This window comes from Leptodactylus fuscus, chromosome 5, assembly GCF_031893055.1.
Source record: "Leptodactylus fuscus isolate aLepFus1 chromosome 5, aLepFus1.hap2, whole genome shotgun sequence".
Classification (NCBI taxonomy): Eukaryota; Metazoa; Chordata; class Amphibia; order Anura; family Leptodactylidae; genus Leptodactylus; species Leptodactylus fuscus.
In genome coordinates, this window is record NC_134269.1 from 212,558,876 (window position 1) to 212,584,065 (window position 25,190).

Sequence of the window (25,190 nt, forward strand, 5' to 3'; positions counted from 1 at the left end):
CGACGGGGGTGTCGCCATTCGCTGACATTGGTGCAGGAGTCGCAGGATATCGCGATCTTTGCGGAAAAAAAAACGCGCGACGTTGAATTTATTTGTGCCTGGAAGTCGCAACGTCTCCTAGGTTGCAGAAGAAGATGTTGCGTCGTTGTCTAGCTCTAATAATGTCGCAAAACTCTCCAATCTGCCAAGAAATGTGTTGGCAACCGATCTAAGTCGGCAGATGCGGCCTGGCATTGGAAAAGCCGAGTTGTCAGGCATCTCCCAGCTGGCGGCTCTGGTGCTAGTAGACGCGTTCTCGGCGGCCGGTCACGTGAGCCGTGCGCGCCTGTGACGTCATGACGCGTCGGGAAGGGCGGGGCTGAGCGCTCCTGTGTGTGGGAAGTGGATAGATAGAGGCCCCGGAGGCTGCTGTCAGTGCCAGGCCGCGCTCTGTCTCTTCTCCTCCTGCCTGCGACGCCGCCACAGCCTTCACCGGCAGCCATGTGTGACAAACAACTGACGTGGGCGCTGAAGAACGGAGACATGGACGTGGTGAAGGAGTTCGTGCCCGGGGTGAGTGGCGCTCTGCCCTGTCACTGTATACAGCGGGGGGGGGGTCTGGTACGGGTTAACCCTATGGTGGCTGTGGAAAAGTGGACCAAGTCACGTGACGCAACTTCTATGCACTTCTTCTCTTCTTCCATATAAGGCATTGGCCGGTCACGTGACTGTCCTGACCACACCCACCTCCCCCCCCACTTACCTCTGTGGTGGTCGGTGGTCCTGAGGCAATGGCAGGTCAGGGGGAATAACATCACTTATCGGCTATTGGATGACTTCCTGTTTAGGGGATGATGCCTATTGGATGTCCCCTCTTCTAAAATAGCCTTACTTAAAGGGATTGTCCATGTAGGGTGACCACCTTTAATAAGGGTAACTCCTCCTGGCAGTGAGCAGATCACTGGAAAACTGGTTTAAAGGAGGGCCATTTGTTATTGTGCTGTGTCCTCAACGGTCTAGTGTCCCCCTTTAACACTATTGGGTTCGGCAGCCATCTTTCCTTGCAAAAAGTAACGGCCGGGGTAGAGTACGAAATATGGGGGGGGGGAGGTGAAATATCAGCAAAATGGCGGGTTAACTTAAAGGGGTCCTCTGTTAGCCTTCAGGATGGGAAAGGGATTGCTTAGGTCTGAGCACAGGGACCTCTAGTGGTCACAGAAATGAGGGTTGTGTGTGACCGGTGCCCCAGCCGCGTCTCAGGGTAAAGAGTTTCCCTTTAAGGCACTCAACTCTTAAAGGGGTTTTCCAGCCTCTCCGTGCTTTTGATGCTGGATGGACCATCAGTATCTGCTACTACTCAAGCAATAGACCGGGCGTTGCGGTTCCTGGTGTCACCGTCGTATCACTGACGGCTACTTGAAGCTGCCAAAACAGCTGATCTCTGAGGGGTCTGGGTGTTGGACCTCCACAGATCAGATACTCTTATCATGACACTGAGGCCCGATCCACAGGACAGAAGGGCTCCTAAGGCTGGAAAATTCCTTTAAGTCATGACCTGTCTTTCAGTGACGAGTAGCGTTTACAATTGTGCAGGCTTCAGAGCAGAAATCCGCTCCTACACCTGTGTGATCAGTGTCCATACATCACTAAACATTGGTGCCCCCTGCAGTCCGGGGTATACATTACACCTTCTAAGTACAGGAGGATTTCAGCTCTGAAGCCTGTGCAGTTGTGCATGTCGCTGCGGATTACAAGATTTCTTCCTGGTGTAAGACACAAGACTTTGACCTCCCAGTGACTTTCCTTCTGTTGCGAAACTACAACTCCCAGCATGCTCTGCCAGCCGGGACACTCGTGGGACTGATCTGGGCGAGATCTGGAAGTCGCTCCTAAGAGCGAACTGCACATTATAAGGGACTGACCCAGGGGCGAGAGGTGTCCGAGGACTGACATCATAAGGACAAGGCCGATACTCAAATAATTATACAGGGGAACAGGTTTTACCATTTCTGACTCGAGATCGTAAACGGGAAGGAAATTATATCTTATTATTCCATATAAAGAATACAGACATTACTTATCCTCTATTACTGTGTTTCCCTGAAAATAGGTCATCCCCCGAAAATAAGGCATGACGGAGGTTTCTGTTTAATTGGCACCCACCGAAAATAAGGCATCCCCCAAAAACCATTGCAGCCTGTTGAACACTGTACGTGATGTTCTGTGTTCACAGGAAAGCCGTCTGCTGTGATACCGCAGGTTATATCCACTGTCCCTGCTGTAGGATGAGCTGGGAGATGCCGCTGTGCACATGCTGCGAGGAGTCAGCTCATACCGCAGCAGCCGGCTTTCCTGTGCACATGGAACACCGTGCACAGCATTCAGCTGGCTGCAATGCCCACAAAGTCAGGCTCCCTGGCAACTGCCGGCAGCCTCGCTAAGCCCCGCCCACCACTTCCGCCGCCGCGATCAACAGCAGCACCAGCGCAGCTATGAAGATGGGGAAGGTAAGTAGCCAACCTCCCCTCGCCTAACCTCCTGCGTGTCTTATGGAGTGGGTTGTCCCGCTCCATAAGACATGTCCCGCTAAGACACTGTCTTATTTTCAGGGAAACGCTGTATACTCCAGAGCTGCGCTCACTGTTCTGCTGCTGCAGTCACTGTGTACATACATTACATTACTTATCCTGTATTATACTCCAGAGCTGCGCTCACTATTCTGCTGGTGCAGTCACTGTGTTCATACATTACATTACTTATCCTGTATTATACTCCAGAGCTGCGCTCACTATTCTGCTGGTGCAGTCACTGTGTACATACATTACATTACTTATCCTGTATTATACTCCAGAGCTGCGCTCACTATTCTGCTGGTGTAGTCACTGTGTACATACATTACATTACTTATCCTGTATTATACTCCAGAGCTGCGCTCACTATTCTGCTGGTACAGTCACTGTGTACATACATTACATTACTTATCCTGTATTATACTCCAGAGCTGCGCTCACTATTCTGCTGGTGCAGTCACTGTGTACATACATTACATTACTTATCCTGTATTATACTCCAGAGCTGCACTCACTATTCTGCTGGTGCAGTCACTGTGTACATACATTACATTACTTATCCTGTATTATACCCCAGAGCTGCGCTCACTATTCTGCTGGTGCAGTCACTGTGTACATACATTACATTACTTATCCTGTATTATACTCCAGAGCTGCACTCACTATTCTGCTGGTACAGTCACTGTGTACATACATTACATTACTTCTCCTGTATTATACTCCAGAGCTGCGCTCACTATTCTGCTGGTGCAGTCACTGTGTACATACATTACATTACTTATCCTGTATTATACTCCAGAGCTGCGCTCACTATTCTGCTGGTACAGTCACTGTGTACATACATTACATTACTTATCCTGTATTATACTCCAGAGCTGCGCTCACTATTCTGCTGGTACAGTCCTGTGTACATACATTACATTACTTATCCTGTATTATACCCCAGAGCTGCGCTCACTATTCTGCTGGTACAGTCACTGTGTACATACATTACATTACTTATCCTGTATTATACTCCAGAGCTGCGCTCACTATTCTGCTGGTGCAGTCACTGTGTACATACATTACATTACTTATCCTGTATTATACTCCAGAGCTGCGCTCACTATTCTGCTGGTGCAGTCACTGTGTACATACATTACATTACTTATCCTGTATTATACTCCAGAGCTGCGCTCACTATTCTGCTGGTGCAGTCACTGTGTACATACATTACATTACTTATCCTGTATTATACTCCAGAGCTGCGCTCACTATTCTGCTGGTACAGTCACTGTGTACATACATTACATTACTTATCCTGTATTATACTCCAGAGCTGCGCTCACTATTCTGCTGGTGCAGTCACTGTGTACATACGTTACATTACTTATCCTGTATTATACTCCAGAGCTGCACCAGCAGAATAGTGAGCGCAGCTCTGGAGTATAATACAGGATAAGTAATGTAATGTATGTACACAGTGACTGTACCAGCAGAATAGTGAGTGCAGCTCTGGAGTATAATACAGGATAAGTAATGTAATGTATGTACACAGTGACTGTACCAGCAGAATAGTGAGCGCTGCTCTGGAGTATAATACAGGATAATGTAATGTATGTGCACAGTGACTGTACCAGCAGAATAGTGAGCGCTGCTCTGGAGTATATACAGGGTCAGTACACATAAGTGCAGTTCTCTAGTCTTGCGTTACTCCTCCTGGTTACATCATACAGTGTGACAGGAGGCAGATTGAGTAACATTGTGCTGGTGATTGTTCGGCTCCCCCTCCCCTGTATACATTATATAGCTGGACACCTGATATAGGTAATGTGTGTGTATATGGGAGTGGCTCCCTCCGCAGGTCACGTCTCTGTACTGCCATGACTCCAGCCTGTCCCCTGCTTTAGTAGCTAATCTCATTAACCCTTTAAGGACACGGCCTAGTTTCTCTGTCGCCTTCTCCAGACCCCAATGTTCTCTGGTCCCTTCATTCTCATTCTCTGTGCTTGTGTCTAAGATCTCTGTGTGTGAATGGCAGCCTACAATACAGAGGCAGAGCTTCTTATAGAGCAGTAAGAGATCTGGGGAACCAGGTGATAACAGGAGGATTACACCTTGAGTCTTCCTGCCAGGAGGAGTAACCTTGGACCGCTCTGTAGATGAATCCGTGACTGTTGGACCTTGGACAGTGGAGATAACCGGTCAGATCATGGCGGGGTCACAGCAGGCGCTTCCTTCTATCTTCAGTGACCTGTAGGGCTGGACGATTACCATCTTTATGACCCGCTCCCAATCACTGGGGGTTCAGTGCATGAACCAGGAAGCTCAGGCTGAGCAGTCCATGAGTGCTAGGGAGGACATCTAAGCATCATGACCCCGCAGCCATGTCTGGCCCCAGCACCTGTCCTGGTTGTCAGATTCCCCCGACCTCAGCAGCGTTCTGAGCTTTCCCATGGATTGTTATTGGCCCGTGCTGTCACTCAGCGCTGCCTGTGCCGCCCGTAGGCGTCCGAAGTGCTGACGCAGCGGCTGAACGTGCAGCTTCTAGACTATTTGCATATCATTTGCCTGCGCTTTGCTTACGCGGTGTTGTGCCTGCTGACCGATGACATCATAGAATGAGCCATGTGACCAAAGCCAAGCGAGATGTTGGACCTTCACCGCCGCCCCTTTAAATGATTTACAGCACAAAGTCCTCGCTCTTTATCAGTTCCTTTCCCATGACTTTCACCAGTATCGCTTCCTCTTGGGGCGTGTTTTTGGTGGTTTTGGGGTTCATGTGGTCGAGACTTTCTTCGAAAACTTTATCCGCGTCTTCCTATTTTTCGTTTCAAGGTGGGCGAAGACAAAATGTAATTACCATAATTATAACCTTGCGGGGGTCAGTGACCCGTCCACTCATGGAAGGGAGGAAAGGGCTTCCTGTGACTGACTGGGTAGGGGGTCATGGAAAGAGCAGCACAGAGTATTTCAGAAGTTTGTTGACTTTGTGAGGGGGGGGGGACTTGGATAGTCGCATGTGTGGAGAAACGGTTACGCAGGAGACCTTATGAGCATGGCCCTCAGCAGCACAGAGTATTTCAGGCAAAGACTTTGTGTTTCTATCACTAGCACGGACAGGGGATGCGTTTCTCAGAATCGCCCTTGTAACTTGTTGCCATCTTTCACCTGCCGCCGCCATTTCTCGCCTCCGTCCTGGTCTGCGGGTTTCGTGTTGCGTCTGACGCTCGCCCCTTTCTTAGATGTAGTGAAATTCGGCCAGTTTAGGATCCCTCTTCTATAGTTTGCTGTGGCCTTTTCACTACTTGCCAAGCACAGCGCCCTACTTTGTATAGTGGCTGTGCTTGGTATTGCAGGACAATGTGCCTGCTGTGCAGTTGAATGCTTTTGCTCCCTGTTGTCGGCCATCATAGGCTATGGGGGGCAGGGGGGGATTTGCAGACATCCCCGCTGCCTGATATTCCTCTATAGTGACAACGTGACCTCACCGGCCAGGAATGAGCACCTGACACGTCTTCACTATGACAAAATGTCAGGGCGCAGTGACAAGAGGAGCAACAGAAGAGAGTGGGGGACAGGAGAGCACAGAGCGCAGCGTGTCGGGTTTATGGCCGTCATGTGGTGACTCCTCGCTATTCCTGGGTTCTGTTGCATACATGATGGTAATAAATCTTGAGATGATCGGGCACTTTTGTCTTAGTCAGAGGTTTCTTTTGCACACCTCCCCTCTGTCATCTCTCCTTACAGTGCCGCAGCACCACCACTGACACATAGGGGGCACAATCCCAACAATAGCACTTCCTAAAGCTCCAGGACAGGAATAGAAGTGGCTGCGCTGCCCATCAGTAGTAGTCTGTGACCGATCTGTGGGAAGAGATGGAGCCGAATGCTGACCGGGTTATGTCTAACCCTGAGACGGACGGACATAGTCGTGTTATGACAGCTGGAGAGTCTCACGGGCAACGGCAACCTGATCTCTCCTCGCAGAAGCCGTCATACACTGTATATACCGTATACCTATCACCAGCTCCATCTCTCCCTGTAGGTGAGCTCATACACTGTATATACCGCCCAGCACTAGTAACCCATCACCAGCCCCATCTCTACCTGTAGGTGAGCTCATACACTGTATATACCGCCCAGCACTAGTAACCTATCACCAGCCCCATCTCTATATATAGGTGAGCTCATACACTGTATATACCGCCCAGCACTAGTAACCTATCACCAGCCCCATCTCTACCTGTAGGTGAGCTCATACACTGTATATACCGCCCAGCACTAGTAACCCATCACCAGCCCCATCTCTACCTGTAGGTGAGCTCATACACTGTATATACCGCCCAGCACTAGTAACCTATCACCAGCTCCATCTCTACCTGTAGGTGAGCTCATACACTGTATATACCGCCCAGCACTAGTAACCCATCACCAGCCCCATCTCTACCTGTAGGTGAGCTCATACACTGTATATACTGCCCAGCACTAGTAACCTATCACCAGCCCCATCTCTACCTGTAGGTGAGCTCATACACTGTATATACTGCCCAGCACTAGTAACCTATCACCAGCTCCATCTCTACCTGTAGGTGAGCTCATACACTGTATATACTGCCCAGCACTAGTAACCTATAACCAGCTCCATCTCTATATATAGTTGAGCTCATACACTGTATATACCGCCCAGCACTAGTAACCTATCACCAGCTCCATCTCTATATATAGTTGAGCTCATACACTGTATATACTGCCCAGCACTAGTAACCTATAACCAGCTCCATCTCTATATATAGTTGAGCTCATACACTGTATATACCGCCCAGCACTAGTAACCTATCACCAGCTCCATCTCTATATATAGGTGAGCTCATACACTGTATATACTGCCCAGCACTAGTAACCTATCACCAGCTCCATCTCTATATATAGGTGAGCTCATACACTGTATATACCGCCCAGCACTAGTAACCTATCACCAGCCCCATCTCTATATATAGGTGAGCTCATACACTGTATATACCGCCCAGCACTAGTAACCTATCACCAGCCCCATCTACCTGTAGGTGAGCTCATACACTGTATATACTGCCCAGCACTAGTAACCTATCACCAGCTCCATCTCTATATATAGGTGAGCTCATACACTGTATATACCGCCCAGCACTAGTAACCTATCACCAGCCCCATCTCTATATATAGGTGAGCTCATACACTGTATATACCGCCCAGCACTAGTAACCTATCACCAGCCCCATCTACCTGTAGGTGAGCTCATACACTGTATATACCGCCCAGCACTAGTAACCCATCACCAGCTCCATCTCTATATATAGTTGAGCTCATACACTGTATATACCGCCCAGCACTAGTAACCTATCCCCAGCCCCATCTCTACCTGTAGGTGAGCTCATACACTGTATATACCGCCCAGCACTAGTAACCTATCACCAGCTCCATCTCTACCTGTAGGTGAGCTCATACACTGTATATACTGCCCAACACTAGTAACCTATCACCAGCCCCATCTCTACCTGTAGGTGAGCTCATACACTGTATATACCGCCCAGCACTAGTAACCTATCACCAGCCCCATCTCTCCCTGTAGGTGAGCTCATACACTGTATATACCGCCCAGCACTAGTAACCCATCACCAGCTCCATCTCTATATATAGTTGAGCTCATACACTGTATATACCGCCCAGCACTAGTAACCTATCCCCAGCTCCATCTCTACCTGTAGGTGAGCTCATACACTGTATATACCGCCCAGCACTAGTAACCTATCCCCAGCTCCATCTCTCCCTGTAGGTGAGCTCATACACTGTATATACTGCCCAGCACTAGTAACCTATAACCAGCTCCATCTCTATATATAGTTGAGCTCATACACTGTATATACCGCCCAGCACTAGTAACCTATCACCAGCTCCATCTCTATATATAGGTGAGCTCATACACTGTATATACTGCCCAGCACTAGTAACCTATCACCAGCTCCATCTCTCCCTGTAGGTGAGCTCATACACTGTATATACCGCCCAGCACTAGTAACCCATCACCAGCTCCATCTCTCCCTGTAGGTGAGCTCATACACTGTATATACCGCCCAGCACTAGTAACCTATCACCAGCCCCATCTCTCCCTGTAGGTGAGCTCATACACTGTATATACCGCCCAGCACTAGTAACCTATAACCAGCCCCATCTCTCCCTGTAGGTGAGCTCATACACTGTATATACCGCCCAGCACTAGTAACCTATCACCAGCCCCATCTACCTGTAGGTGAGCTCATACACTGTATATACCGCCCAGCACTAGTAACCTATCACCAGCTCCATCTCTCCCTGTAGGTGAGCTCATACACTGTATATACTGCCCAACACTAGTAACCTATCACCAGCCCCATCTCTACCTGTAGGTGAGCTCATACACTGTATATACCGCCCAGCACTAGTAACCTATCACCAGCCCCATCTCTATATATAGGTGAGCTCATACACTGTATATACCGCCCAGCACTAGTAACCTATCACCAGCCCCATCTCTACCTGTAGGTGAGCTCATACACTGTATATACCGCCCAGCACTAGTAACCTATCACCAGCCCCATCTCTCCCTGTAGGTGAGCTCATACACTGTATATACCGCCCAGCACTAGTAACCTATCACCAGCCCCATCTCTCCCTGTAGGTGAGCTCATACACTGTATATACCGCCCAGCACTAGTAACCTATAACCAGCCCCATCTCTCCCTGTAGGTGAGCTCATACACTGTATATACCGCCCAGCACTAGTAACCTATCACCAGCCCCATCTACCTGTAGGTGAGCTCATACACTGTATATACCGCCCAGCACTAGTAACCTATCACCAGCTCCATCTCTCCCTGTAGGTGAGCTCATACACTGTATATACTGCCCAACACTAGTAACCTATCACCAGCCCCATCTCTACCTGTAGGTGAGCTCATACACTGTATATACCGCCCAGCACTAGTAACCTATCACCAGCTCCATCTCTATATATAGTTGAGCTCATACACTGTATATACTGCCCAGCACTAGTAACCTATAACCAGCTCCATCTCTATATATAGTTGAGCTCATACACTGTATATACCGCCCAGCACTAGTAACCTATCACCAGCTCCATCTCTATATATAGGTGAGCTCATACACTGTATATACTGCCCAGCACTAGTAACCTATCACCAGCTCCATCTACCTGTAGGTGAGCTCATACACTGTATATACCGCCCAGCACTAGTAACCCATCACCAGCTCCATCTCTCCCTGTAGGTGAGCTCATACACTGTATATACCGCCCAGCACTAGTAACCTATCACCAGCCCCATCTCTACCTGTAGGTGAGCTCATACACTGTATATACTGCCCAGCACTAGTAACCTATCACCAGCTCCATCTACCTGTAGGTGAGCTCATACACTGTATATACCGCCCAGCACTAGTAACCCATCACCAGCTCCATCTCTCCCTGTAGGTGAGCTCATACACTGTATATACTGCCCAACACTAGTAACCTATCACCAGCCCCATCTCTACCTGTAGGTGAGCTCATACACTGTATATACCGCCCAGCACTAGTAACCTATCACCAGCTCCATCTCTACCTGTAGGTGAGCTCATACACTGTATATACTGCCCAGCACTAGTAACCTATCACCAGCCCCATCTCTATATATAGGTGAGCTCATACACTGTATATACCGCCCAGCACTAGTAACCTATCACCAGCCCCATCTCTACCTGTAGGTGAGCTCATACACTGTATATACCGCCCAGCACTAGTAACCTATCACCAGCCCCATCTCTACCTGTAGGTGAGCTCATACACTGTATATACCGCCCAGCACTAGTAACCTATCACCAGCCCCATCTCTACCTGTAGGTGAGCTCATACACTGTATATACCGCCCAGCACTAGTAACCTATCACCAGCCCCATCTCTATATATAGGTGAGCTCATACACTGTATATACCGCCCAGCACTAGTAACCTATCACCAGCCCCATCTCTACCTGTAGGTGAGCTCATACACTGTATATACCGCCCAGCACTAGTAACCTATCACCAGCCCCATCTCTACCTGTAGGTGAGCTCATACACTGTATATACCGCCCAGCACTAGTAACCTATCACCAGCCCCATCTCTACCTGTAGGTGAGCTCATACACTGTATATACCACCCAGCACTAGTAACCTATCACCAGCCCCATCTCTATATATAGGTGAGCTCATACACTGTATATACCGCCCAGCACTAGTAACCTATCACCAGCCCCATCTCTATATATAGGTGAGCTCATACACTGTATATACCGCCCAGCACTAGTAACCTATCACCAGCCCCATCTCTACCTGTAGGTGAGCTCATACACTGTATATACCGCCCAGCACTAGTAACCTATCACCAGCTCCATCTCTACCTGTAGGTGAGCTCATACACTGTATATACCGCCCAGCACTAGTAACCTATCACCAGCTCCATCTCTACCTGTAGGTGAGCTCATACACTGTATATACCGCCCAGCACTAGTAACCTATCACCAGCCCCATCTACCTGTAGGTGAGCTCATACACTGTATATACCGCCCAGCACTAGTAACCTATCACCAGCCCCATCTCTATATATAGGTGAGCTCATACACTGTATATACCGCCCAGCACTAGTAACCTATCACCAGCTCCATCTCTATATATAGGTGAGCTCATACACTGTATATACCGCCCAGCACTAGTAACCTATCACCAGCTCCATCTCTCCCTGTAGGTGAGCTCATACACTGTATATACCGCCCAGCACTAGTAACCTATCACCAGCTCCATCTCTATATATAGGTGAGCTCATACACTGTATATACCGCCCAGCACTAGTAACCTATCACCAGCCCCATCTCTACCTGTAGGTGAGCTCATACACTGTATATACCGCCCAGCACTAGTAACCGATCACCAGCTCCATCTCTATATATAGGTGAGCTCATACACTGTATATACCGCCCAGCACTAGTAACCTATCACCAGCTCCATCTCTCCCTGTAGGTGAGCTCATACACTGTATACTATACACTATATATCCTGTGTCAGGCTGCAGCTATAGCACTGTTCACCCATCGCCTCCTGGCTCATGAATATAATTCCAGTACTGCAGTGCAGAGCGGATGGTGAAATTCCGGATGATTTCTATGTCTTTTAATCTATTGATGCGGCTCTTATTATGGAGTAAAATAGGAGGGGGGGGGGGCTTCGGAGGACAGAAGATAAATTATAGAGGAATTCCCATATAATGAGCTTGGGGAGCGCGGTCCCTTTATTATGTGATTGTCTGCCGCCGCCTCGTCCACCGTACTGCGCCGCGCCGCTCTCCTCCTGCACAGCTCTTCTATATATGTAACTCCGTTTAATGCCTCCTTTGGCGCAGCTTCATTCTGCGTATTCAGCAGTTGGATCCAGATCCGCGACCTCCTAGTTATGATGTGTCGGCAAAAAAGAGGCCATTTTTATTTACTCAACGTAAAATTTCGGAGTCGTCTGTGTGAAGTCGGAGCTTTGAGGCGGCATCCGCAGGTACCAGAGTGTCATGGCCGCCGGGCGTTCAGACTGACCAATGATGCTGTTGTAGCTGTTATTTGGCCATCACCCAGCTTTCCTACAGCTCTGAATGGCAAGAATCCCCCCCCCCCCCCTTGTTTCCTTCTACATGGAGTAGTCGCGGTCACGACGCTTTGAGACCTCGTTTGCCGTTCCATATTTGCACGACTCGGTGTTTATCTCTGTTCGCACAGCCGCACGCCCTGCGTTGTGAATGGGTGAGCGCCCTTTGTTCGTCCGGGAGGCCTGTGTGGACCCGGGGCGATAAGGAGCACGTAAAACAAATGGCCGCCGGGTCACCTGCCGTGTGAATTCTGCTCTTGTAGTAATTAGTTTTTTGCTTTTCCGTTTTTACCTTTTTTGTGCTCATTTTCTGTATTTTATTTCTTGTACACAGGGCGTGGATGTCAACCGGATGCTGGAGGGAGGGCGAAGGCCTCTACATTACGCCGCCGACTGCGGGCAGGACGAGATCCTGGAGTATCTGTTGGCGAAGGGAGCCGATATAAATGTAGGTGTCACGTATCATGTAAACGTAAAGGGATTCTACGATTGATATCGAATTTTTTTTTTTCTCATTGACATGTCAGAATAGCCTTAAAGTCTATTCTTCTCCTACCTTTAAATGTCTTCTCCGCACCACCGTTCGGTAGAAATCCCGGTTTTCGGCGGTATGCAAATGAGCTCTCTCGCAGCACTGGGGGCGGTCCCTAATGCTGCAAGAGAACTCTCCAGCTCCGCCTACTTCTTCTTCAGGATTGGCCTCTTCACGCATTGTCTTCCGGCGCGGGCAGTCAAACTTCTAGTCCTTGGACAGAGCCAACTGTGCATGCCCGCGGCCACAAGAAAAATGGCCGCTTAGACAGTAAGCGAGCGGCCATTTTCTTGTGGCCTGTGGGCATGTGCAGTCGGCTCTGCCTTAGGCCTGAAGCCTAGAAGTTTGACCATGCTTCTCTGAGAAACCAAAGGCCTACAATTTGGTTTCCTTTCCAAAAACCTCAGTGCCGCTTGTTGGAACGGAGGAGTATCCATCCTAACCGTGAGTTAAAGGGGTTGTCCAAGAGAAGAAAAAAAACAAATACTGATATCCTATCCGCAGGTTGGCTCATCAGTATCGGATTGTTCGGGTCTGACACCGGCCCCCATCCCGATCAGAAGCTGTATACGAGGTATATGCTTAGAAGCAGCCCTGCTCCTGTTCAAGTGAATGGGATCAGAACTGCAGTTCCAGGGGCCACCACTAGAATGCACAGCTCTGTACACTGTATACAGCCTCCAATCTGTATACTGCCGCTCACATTTACTTACCTAGTATACAGCTTCCGCATGGCCGGGCTGTCCTGTGGCGGGTCATCACTATCCATCTTTTCTATGTCTTGGACAACCCCTTTAATTTGCATTCCTGTATCTCAGAGGAGCGTTGCGTGTCCTGTAAGGCTCTGTCACAGAATAAAGAGTCCACACATGGGCTGAATTTCTGGGGCCAAACTTAGTCTGTAGACCCGTCTCCCTGCACGATGGTGACCCCTACATTGCTAATGAGGTTTCTTCTTTCTGGTGTTTAGGCTGCAGATAAACACGGCATCACCCCGCTTCTGTCTGCCTGCTACGAGGGTCACTTGACTACGGTGAAGCTGCTTCTGGAGAGGGTGAGGCTATCTACAGTACTTGCTGATATTGGACAGTGTATATACTATGTATGCGGGTGACTATATAGACTGTAACATCCCTCATCTCTGCGTACCAAGCACAGCACCTTGCATGGTATAGTGGCTGTACTTGGTATTGCAGCTCAGCCCCATTCGCTTGAATAGGACTGAGCTGGTGCCGTACCTGTTTAAAGGGATCCTATCATCCTAACACATAGCAATAGACTTAAAGTCTATTCTTCTTCTACCTTTAGATGTCTTCTCCGCTCCGCCATTCAGTAGAAATGCCGGTTTTCTTTGGTATGCAAATGAGTTCTCTCGCAGCACTGGGGGCGGGCCCAATGCTGCGAGAGAAATCTCCAGCAACGCCTCAATCATCTTGTGGAACGCTCTCTCCGTGTCTTCATCCATCCTGGGTTTCAATCTTGTAGGCCTTGGTGCAAGCAGCCATTTTCTTGTGGCCTGACATGTGCAGTCGGCTCTGCCCAAGGCCTACAAGATTGAAACCCGGGACGGAAGAAGACACAGGCAGAGGACGTTCCTGAAGAAGATGGAGGCGGCGCTGGAGAGTTCTCTCGCATCATTGGGGACGCCCCCAGTGCTGTTTGAGCGCTGGGGCCCGCCCCCAGTGCTGCGAGAGAACTCATTTGCATACCGAAGCAAACCCGGATTTCTACTGAAAGGCGGCGCAGAGAAGACATCTGTCCATACTGACGTCTTCACCAGGAGGCAGTATAGCATGCACAAGCAGGTCACGTAAGCTGAATAGCGCCACCTGTGGTCCAATCTCTCCCCATCTGTATTCCCTTCTCACCGTGTACAGAGAATCTCGATTAAATTCACAAAGTTTTCTGATACCGGAGTTTTTGTCTCCGCCGCTACCAAACAATATCCCCCCCCCCCACCGCCGTACTTTTGTGTTGCCTCCTCTGTATTCTTTGTGCGCCGCTCGCTTCTAAATCTAATTAAATGTTTACTTGGCGCAGAACGGCGGCGTCGGGGGCTGTGTCTTTTTTACCCCACGTACGTAGCGTCTGTTCTGTGCGGGCCAGTGGAGCATGACATGACCCTTGTTATAATTCTCTCTGCTCCTTTGTATCCTACAAGTGATAATGCGCCTGGGGTGCCAGCCTCCTCCGCCACTTATCTCGCCACCGCCGCCGCTCTACCGCTATGTCTTTAATTTCCAAATGGCTCTGCTGGAATTAGGGGCTTAGCATATTCTGGGATCTTACCGCGCGCAGCCTGGCATCTGTCCTGCCTATTTTTTTTTTTTTTTTTTTTTTATGTAGATTGTGAGCCCCACATAGAGCTCACAATGTACATTTTTCCCTATCAGTATGTCTTTGGAATATGGGATGGAAATCCATGCAAACACGGGAAGAACATACAAACTCCTTACAGATGGTTTTCTGCCCTTAGCGGGATTTGAACACCAGGACTCCAGTGCTGCAAGGCTGCAGTGCTAACCACTGAGCCACCGTGTGGCCCCTGTCCTGCCTAGTTTCTCATCCATGTATGCTTGGATAAAAGCCTGCTGGTGTGACCGGCGCTCCATTCACTTTCCTGACCTCAAACCAGACACCTCAACTTGTCAGACCTTGGAGTCCCGTTGCGTTCAGAGCTATGGGGGTGATCGATATCAGCCGCCCCTCCTGTACTGTTATGACCTCAGGCTTCGTAGCCCGGTGTATAAATCTCGGCCTCCTATTTCTCTACCAGGACATATTATACAGTAATTCATTCCTCATGTCTGGTTCTGACGACGTCTCCTCGCTGCCCGCCCGCCCACACACAGATCTGTTTACAGAGTCGCACTTGGGGAGCTGCTTGACTCAATCTGCTCAGGAGAAGAAACATTATGGCATCGCCCAAGAGTAGGATAAAAAACTGTTATGGCTCCAGAGACTCTGCTGATGGTTTAGCATTGGCCTATAAGTAAAGTGCAGACCGTCCTAACTGCAAGAACTCCCGTCATTCATCTGCTCGTAGAATCATGCCTGGCACTGGCATTGCTGTGGTCACATCTCAGCAGGATCCATAGGCCAATATCTGCTGACCCCCTACCTATGGTCCTGAGTTACATCGTGTATTATACTCCAGAGCTGCACTCACTATTCTGCTGGTACAGTCACTGTGTACAGACATTACATTACTTATCCTGTATTATACTCCAGAGCTGCGCTCACTATTCTGCTGGTACAGTCACTGTGTACAGACATTACATTACTTATCCTGTATTATACTCCAGAGCTGCACTCACTATTCTGCTGGTGCAGTCACTGTGTACATACATTACATTACATTACTTATCCTGTATTATACTCCAGAGCTGCGCTCACTATTCTGCTGGTGCAGTCACTGTGTACATACATTACATTACTTATCCTGTATTATACTCCAGAGCTGCGCTCACTATTCTGCTGGTACAGTCACTATGTACATACATTACATTACTTATCCTGTATTATACTCCAGAGCTGCGCTCACTATTCTGCTGGTACAGTCACTGTGTACATACATTACATTACTTATCCTGTATTATACTCCAGAGCTGCGCTCACTATTCTGCTGGTACAGTCACTGTGTACATACATTACATTACTTATCCTGTATTATACTTCAGAGCTGCGCTCACTATTCTGCTGGTGCAGTCACTGTGTACATACATTACATTACATATCCTGTATTATACTCCAGAGCTGCGCTCACTATTCTGCTGGTACAGTCACTGTGTACATACATTACTTATCCTCTATTATACTCCAGAGCTGCGCTCACTATTCTGCTGGTACAGTCACTGTGTACATACATTACATTACTTATCCTGTATTATACTCCAGAGCTGCGCTCACTATTCTGCTGGTACAGTCACTGTGTACATACATTACTTATCCTGTATTATACTCCAGAGCTGCGCTCACTAGTCTGCTGGTGCAGTCACTGTGTACATACATTACATTACTTATCCTGTATTATACTCCAGAGCTGCGCTCACTATTCTGCTGGTGCAGTCACTGTGTACATACATTACATTACATATCCTGTATTATACTCCAGAGCTGCGCTCACTATTCTGCTGGTACAGTCACTGTGTACATACATTACATTACTTATCCTGTATTATACTCCAGAGCTGCGCTCACTATTCTGCTGGTACAGTCACTGTGTACATACATTACATTACTTATCCTGTATTATACTTCAGAGCTGCGCTCACTATTCTGCTGGTGCAGTCACTGTGTACATACATTACATTACATATCCTGTATTATACTCCAGAGCTGCGCTCACTATTCTGCTGGTACAGTCACTGTGTACATACATTACTTATCCTCTATTATACTCCAGAGCTGCGCTCACTATTCTGCTGGTACAGTCACTGTGTACATACATTACATTACTTATCCTGTATTATACTCCAGAGCTGCGCTCACTATTCTGCTGGTACAGTCACTGTGTACATACATTACATTACTTATCCTGTATTATACTCCAGAGCTGCGCTCACTATTCTGCTGGTGCAGTCACTGTGTACATACATTACATTACTTATCCTGTATTATACTCCAGAGCTGCGCTCACTATTCTGCTGGTGCAGTCACTGTGTACATACATTACATTACTTATCCTGTATTATACTCCAGAGCTGCGCTCACTATTCTGCTGGTGCAGTCACTGTGTACATACATTACATTACTTATCCTGTACTGATCCTGAGTTACATCCTTATTATACTTCAGAGCTGCGCTCACTATTCATAGTTGTATCTATGGTCAGACCAGATGCTTGAGACATATTGGAAAACCAATGATCGGCTATTAAGAGGTTACACCTGGATGAAGCCTCTTTATCTCCTCCGGCGTGGCGGTCAATACAGTTGCCTCCGTTGATTTCAGCAGCACATTACAAACGACGTGTCTGGCGGTGGAGATGCTGCGGGCCGCGATAAGATCACAACACGCACGGAGCTGTTCATCTTTCCAGGAGGGAGACAGCGATGGGCCCGGAGCGGTGTGAGCCCCCCTGCATTACTTGACCGGCGTTTCTTGGAAATCGTCTGATTGGCAGATCTTACTTTGCAGAAGATGAAGGTTGAGGCTCGGAGAGCTGCAGCGCGGCAGATAAGGAGAAGACTGCGGAAAGCGGGAGCGTGAGGCAAATCCTAATGTCCGTCATGGATACGTGACAAGTGGTCACTGACCGGAGGATTGATTCCACTGTCTCTCCAAACAATTAGCCAGATTTATTTTATATACGATCAACCAACTTACCCTGAATAATTCTCCCCCCTCCAGTGTCCCAATTGGTATGATCCATGTGACCCTGTGAGATTTGGGCTAAGCAGTCCTCTGATCCAACACAAGACTCAAGTTTGTCATATCCTCATTTCTATTGACCTCCAATATTTGCTGTTGCCGGAGTATTAGGGTTCAAAACGGCATCTACTCAAGCCAAGCAGTGGGCGTGGCAAAGCAAAAGTGTAGGTCACGCCCCCGAGGAGCTCTCTATCTGTTACAAGGCTGAAAACGTTCTAGGGTCAGGTCTTTGGAGGGTGCGCGAGCGAGGTAGCGCTCTTGTTTACCGAAGGTTGTTTGGAGTTAATTCTAGAAGCGTCAGGATTGTGACTGACATCCCCCGTCGCCTCCTCCAGAATAAACTAATGAAATCCTAGAAATAATTAATGTCTTTCATCGCTCTCTTTTTTTTGATTCTGCGATTAATCTCGTGGCGTTCGGGACGCGTCGCTGTCAATCTTACTCCAGCTTGTCTGTAGTTTTATCACCAATGTCCTTCAAGTGTGTAGAAACCCCGTTCCGCTTGTGTTTCTTCTCCCTTCAAAGCTGCGGGTTTTTTTTTTTTTGTTTTTGTTTTTTATTTTTCTTATTTGTAATTAGTTGCCAGTCGAAATATTTACAAAGTGGTAAAAGCTTCAGATTTTCCGAGAGTCGATCCCTCCTTCAAAGATCAAGATGTGGAGGCTGGAAATCTGGCTCAGATCTTGTAAGAAGCCCTTCAGCTCTGTGTGCGGCTTATCAAACCGGGCGCCCGAGGAGTGCGATAAGAATGGAGTAGGTTTTTAGCTTTAATTTACTTTTTTATGTGTTGTACTGCGATGTATACAAATCGTGTAGGATTCTCGACGAGGAAACAGGAAATTGCTTGTAGATGATTTCGGCCAATCGGCTGTCTCCGTCTCTGTACTGGGCTGGAGGTTGCACAGTGCCTGTGACATGATGCATGGGGTGCAGTCTCCTGGGCCCAAATGTGAAGTGCCCTACCCGAATGCCTACTTCTGTTAGTGACGCCCATCTAGTAGGAGAGGCTTCCTTTTGAGAGAATCGTAGCAATTCATCCCGAAATCCACAGGAATCTGTTTATCCAGACGTCGGTTCTACACCATTACTCTCCCCGGGCCTGATGGGAAAGATTCTCACCGGTTCATGCTATTTGTGCCGAATCCTGACCCTCCTGGCACCACAGGAATCTGGATTCCAGCACCGTTTTCCACCCCGAGGGGATAACATTTTTTGTCTTTCTAGCCCACTGGCGTCTCCTTCTGTTTGTCACCTCTTGCTGGATATTTTCCATTGATCACGCATTTTCGGAACGGGGGGAAACTCCATTAGGTGGCAGTGTATAAAGTCCTGGCTAGTCTAGGCCTAAATCGTTGCGATCATTGGATTTTCCCATTGAACGTGGATTCACGTTGACTCTGATCCATGGTAAACGTGTCTCTGGATTTTATACTGCACCCTGGGGGGGTCACATATGTAACATCCATACAGTGGAAGGGGGTCTCCTTATGAACCAGACTCTACTTTTGGCACAGTGTCAAAAAAATGGGTATTCTAAGGCCTTGTTCAGACGAGACACGGGACTGCGTATTTTGGTCCTGATTCTGATGCTGTGTCAGAATAGGACCAAAATGCGACTGTCGCGGCTTCCCGCTCCGGAGTAGGCCTAATTGAATGGGCCTAGTCCGGAGGGAGCCATCGCGAGGCGGACGCCGGGGCTGACTCAGTCGGGGAACCGATTGAAGAAAGGGAAGCTCACTTCTTCTTACCGTGAGCCGGAACATACCACTCACGGAAAAAAAGGAAGCTAGCGGTCTACCTAGACCTCTATCGTGAGGGGGTGGAGTCGGCATCAGAATCCACCCCCTCTTGCCCCGTGTGAACGAGCCCTAAACCTGTCCCCACCTTTTAAAATCAGCACAAAGTAAATAGTGTTTACAAAAATATTCAACTTTTTATATAAAATTTAGGAAAATGTCATGCCCAATGTCAGTCTGCTGCTGTAAAGCCTAATGAAATCCGCAGACTCCTCCCCCGTACCAGCAGGATTTCACGTGTTCCCGTTTATTACATCCTAGAGCCAACGTTAGATCTACGAGCACAATCCAAACCCTTTGAGGTCTCCTCACTGATAAACACGCAACACTCCACCACGAAAACCAATTTCCCACCACCGTGTAAAATACTGCCCAAACTAATTACTGTTCTTTAAAAGCAATAAAACTCCCCGGTCCCGGCGCAGGCACCAGAAAATAGCAGCGGTATTAACCATGGGTTTTATTTAATATTGTGTTTTTTTTTTTTTTATTTATTTATTTTTGCTCGAAGATATTTCCTGTAAGTCATAAAAAACAAATCTGTGGCTTCATTTACAGATATTGTATACAGCAGCGGGCGCGTGTAACAAATCCCAGGTCGAGCCTCTATTGTATGTTCTTTTTGTGTGGTTTTGTTTTCTCCCAACCCCCCCCCCATGTAAGTGCTGAATACGTCAAGGATTGTTGTCGTGATTTGACTCTAAAAAATACAATTTTCTGCACCATTACCAAAATTTTAGGGTGCTCTTGACTGGGGCACCGGCTCTTATTGAGGAGAGTCTTACAAGCAATGCCTCATGGGAGAGTATGCAAATTAGCTGATCTTTTCCTCTATGACCATAAGGGATCAAGAGAGTCACGATTGTTTTACTCGCGCTGATTTCTTTCACAGCATGTCATAAAGCGCTTTACTAGGAAACTCCTCCCCAGGTTGCGAAGCACACCCCTCGACGCGGGAAAATTTTTAGTAGTCTGATACTTGTGCCGAACGTTACCGACGTGACCAAGGGTTTGTAGGATAAAGGAACATTGTAATATTTCATTTATAGCGTCCCCTAGTGGTGGCCACAGCCCGGTTGGACTGGCTAACTTTTTGGGTTTTCTTTTGAGGTCTACAGAAGTTCATTTTAAAGGGGGTACAGTCAGAAATTGAGCCTTTTTTGTATTTTTACAGATTTTTTTTTTTTTTCATTTAACTTTTAATATTTTTTTCTGTTTGCAATTTTTATTTCATTTTAATTTTGTTTCTTTAAAGGGATTGTATCATTTAAAATGACATTTTTTTTTTTTTTTTTTTTTTCTTATTATTTCTCTCACTAACACCTAGAAATAGCCTTAAGAGTCTATTTTTCTCCTACCTTTTAAACGTCTTCTCCGCACCACTATTTGGTAGAAATCCTGGTTTTCTTCAGTATACAAATGAGTTCTCTCGCAGCACTGGGGGCAGTCCCCAGAGCTCAAACAGCACCGGGGGCGTCACCAATGCTGTGAGAGAAGTCTCCAGCACCAACTCCATCTTCTTCTGGAACGGCCTCTCTCCGCGTTTTCTTTCGGTGCTGGGTTCAAACTTCTACACATGGTGGTGGTGTGTTTTTTGTTTTTTTGGGTTTTTTTTTTTTAAGGTTTTTTAGTTTTTCTTCATGGACTGGTTGTTTTGGGGGGAGGGGGATTTTATTTTTTAGACATTTTTAGCTAAAACTTCCCTATCGCTTTCCTGTTACACGATCCAATTTGTTCCCGCTCGCCACCGGTCTTACTAATTTTTTTTTTTTTTTTTTTTTATTATTCTGTTTCGGCAGGGCGCTGACAAGAACGTAAAAGGACCGGACGGACTGAGTGCCTTGGAATCCACAGACAACCAGTCTATTAGGGATCTGCTTCATTGATGGGACTAGAGCTTGTCTGCAGCATTTGCCTCTCACTGCTGTCTTATTTTTTTTTTCTGCTCCTTTTGTTTTTTCTTACCAATTGATTCAACCATCTTTTTAAAATCCAAAGACGCAAAGTCACGACCGAGAGCAGCGGCCGCCTCCGTTACACCAAATGCCCACGCACCTGGTTAAACTTTCGAAGATTGGCGAGTGTACCTCTGCCGTGAGCGGTGATGGGTGTTTGGGGACCCTCTCTGGTTAAATCTAGTACAGTTACAAATTCCACATCCGTAGGGATGGTGTACGCACGGCCCGCGGTTCTCTTAGGATAACGAATGGGGTAAAACCATTTTTGGCTTTTCAAGCATGATCGATACTGTTAAATAAAAAGTTTCACCCAACGCGGTTTTGTATATTTAGGTGATATAACCCAAAGCCATAAACCATGCTCTGTGCTGTGGGCGACTTTATGCCCCAAATTGGGCAAAATACAAAATGCTTTAGCCCTCCTTACAGGAAAAGTCCACATACAGTGCTGAGTAACTTTTCAAATACTTTGCTTTAAAGGGGACCTCTCACTACCTCCAACTATTTGCATCAGTCAATAGATCTTGCTCCACTGATTCTGGCGCAGTTGGAATTTTTTTTCTAGCCCTCACCGTTCCTGAGCAATTGGTGCTATTAGTTTCAGCATCTACGTGGTAGTCTAGGACCGCCCACCTAACAATAGAGAGGCAAAATAAAATATTGGGTTCTAAAACTAACAAATGATTGCTCGGGAACAGTATGGGCTAGGGAAAAAATTCCAACTGCACTGGAGTCCATGGAAGAGCGCCTATTAAAGGCTGCTTAGCGCTTGAGGTGGTGAAAGGTCCCCTTTAATTACATTTTACCCACCAAAAAAGTTTTTTTTGTTTGTTCTTTTTTTTTTGTCTAGTCACCTCACCTTGACTCATCCAAAGTATCACCTAAAGCTGCATCCAGCCTTCTAATGGCAAGCAGAGCCAGGTAGGGAGTGTCCAAGCTGGGTGACTATACAGTGTACAGACTATACAAAGACCTCCCGGGGCAGATATATTTTTGTACTCTGGATGTGACTGGAGAAGAAAACCTGATATAGCACAAGATCTCTACAGTGTAAAGCCAGCAAAGTATTTGTGAAGTGACTCGTCGTTCTATGTAGACGCCATGTAAAATCTTATCTGTAAGTGGAGTCTTCCTTTAAGTGACTCCCCTTCTGCGTTTGGTTGGATTTCCCCCCCCCCCCCCCTCCTCTCCCATTGACCTATTATTCTGTGCATTAAGTCCTTTGCGGTGAGGCTTTGTTGAGCGCGTTTCATAGCGTCTTTTTGTATTTCTGGTTTGGGGGGCGCTAGGACTGTGTCTTAGGGACAAATAACGCAAAAATTTCACACTTCCGTGCGGTCGGCCGTTTTCGTTGACCCTTAAAATTCATGGACTGTACCATTTTTATACCGGCTTAACCTATAGAGGAATTTTATAACTTGCTATACCCACTCTCCGTTTTAGTTGGCAGATCCAATTGAGAATTAGTGAAAGTTGTAAAGGGGGGCCTGTCAACATTTTGTTTCCCATAGTGGGCGTCCAGAGCCTGTAATTTTTGTTTCTGGGAGCAAAATCTCTCTTCTACCACATATGGCGAATGGGTTAGGCAGAGTCTTGAGATGGCCGCTGCCTTGTCTTGTAATTGACTGAATCGTTCTTGGTTGTAGGTTTAGTGGGCCTTTACTTTTTGCCCATTTATGGGCACCATCTGCTACCCTAGACTTTGGTATTGCACCTTAGCGATGACCTTGTTGGCACAATTGAAATCTTGAGGTGGCCACTGCCTTGTCTTATAATTGATTGCCTCTTTCTATGCGGCAGGCCGTAGGTTGAGTGGGCCTTTAGTTTTGAAGAGGACCTGACGCCATTTTCTTAGAGTTTAGGACCTACCGGTCTGACTGGAACAAGATAACCTTTTTGCCACCCATGCACATTAAGTTGACTGCTTACTCACGCCAATATATTCTTCAGGCTCTAGGCTTAGTGGGCTTCCACTTTTTTGCCCCTAAAAAATTTGGTTTGTACCTGCACCTCTTTCTGACTTTATTGTTGCAGTCTGTAGCCTGAGAAGTTTTTAGGTCCTTTCATCCAGTAGGTCCTTTGGGCGACATATCCTTTGTGCCACCAATGCACATTAAGATGATAGGGAAGAAGCTTGAGATGACCACATTGGTGTCTTGGCCTTGACTACATCATTCTATGCTGCGGGCTGTAGGTTTAGTGGGCCGTTACGTTATAGGCACTGGTTCCGGTTCCTCAACCGTTCCTCCATGCTTCAAATGGTCCTCCAAGGGCAAACCAGTTGGCAGAGTTATAATAGGCCGTCCCAGTTGGGGGCCAGACGTTGCTGTTGTCTTCCATACGATTAGCCTACTGGAGAGGGCAGATCTTTTTGGTCTTTGGGGTTGGCATATCCTTTCTGCGCACCTTAAGTTGTCGGGGAAGAGTCTTTGGGATGGCGGCTTACATGTTGTGCTCCAGGTTGTGGATTTAGTGGGCCCTTGTTCCAACCATACATTAAAAAAAATTTTTCAAAAATTCTTAGTTGTGGCACCGACACACTTCCCGAAAAGGCTGGTAACTTATGGTAATGGCGGCATCTGTATAGGCTGTAGGCTGTGAGTTTAGATTTATAGGCACTTGGTCCGACCCCAAAACTTTTTGAAAATTTTTTAAAAAAATTCACTTTCATCTTAAAATGGCGACCAGTCCCCTTTTCAATTCCATTCTTTTTTCTCTTTGACACGGTCACAGCTCCTCTTGAATTTTTGCAAGTTTTCAGACGCCCTACTCTCACCCTCCCCCCACCACCACTTTTCCAGATTTCCCAAAAGCTGCAACTTTTTTGTTTTTGACCATTCCCATCACTCCGAGGCACGTCCCTCCGCTCGAACCCTTCCCCCGTACCCCGCGAATGACGCTCAGTTCTCTTCTATGATTTCCGACGTTTGTTGGATGTTGCTTACAAGTGATGAATGTATCATGTGCATGGGGGCCCCTATGGGCGCTTGGGGGGGCCCGTCGTCAGTGTGTTGCTGGATTTACCCGGCACCCAGGGTCATTCCTATCCGAGGCCTTACAAAGTCAGACCCCAGGAGAAGCTCCATAGTAAGAAGATGGAACTCTTGAATCCAGTCTATTACTTGACCCCAACTTTTTGCTTTGCTTGCTTTAAGTCGATAACTTTTTAGGTTTTTATTTTTCTTTTTTTTTTTTTTTCCAATAAATTAAATCTTCTCTGCCGACGCTTTATACTTTTTCATTTTATTCTGTTTGTAAAACTTTTACTTTCATCTTGAAGTTCACTCCAAAGGAAAAAAAAATACAATAAATGTTAATAACTCTA

The 25,190-nt window shown here is 47.2% G+C and overlaps 1 protein-coding gene across 1 annotated transcript; it reads left to right on the forward strand.

Annotated features, from left to right (window-relative positions):
• Positions 1 to 330: 330 nt before the first annotated feature.
• Positions 331 to 25,190, forward strand: MTPN (myotrophin). The gene is made up of 4 exons (XM_075275406.1): positions 331 to 552; positions 12,541 to 12,654; positions 13,709 to 13,792; positions 21,707 to 25,190. The coding sequence occupies exons 1-4, from the start codon at positions 481 to 483 to the stop codon at positions 21,791 to 21,793; spliced, it is 357 nt and encodes a 118-aa protein (XP_075131507.1). The 5' UTR covers positions 331 to 480; the 3' UTR covers positions 21,794 to 25,190.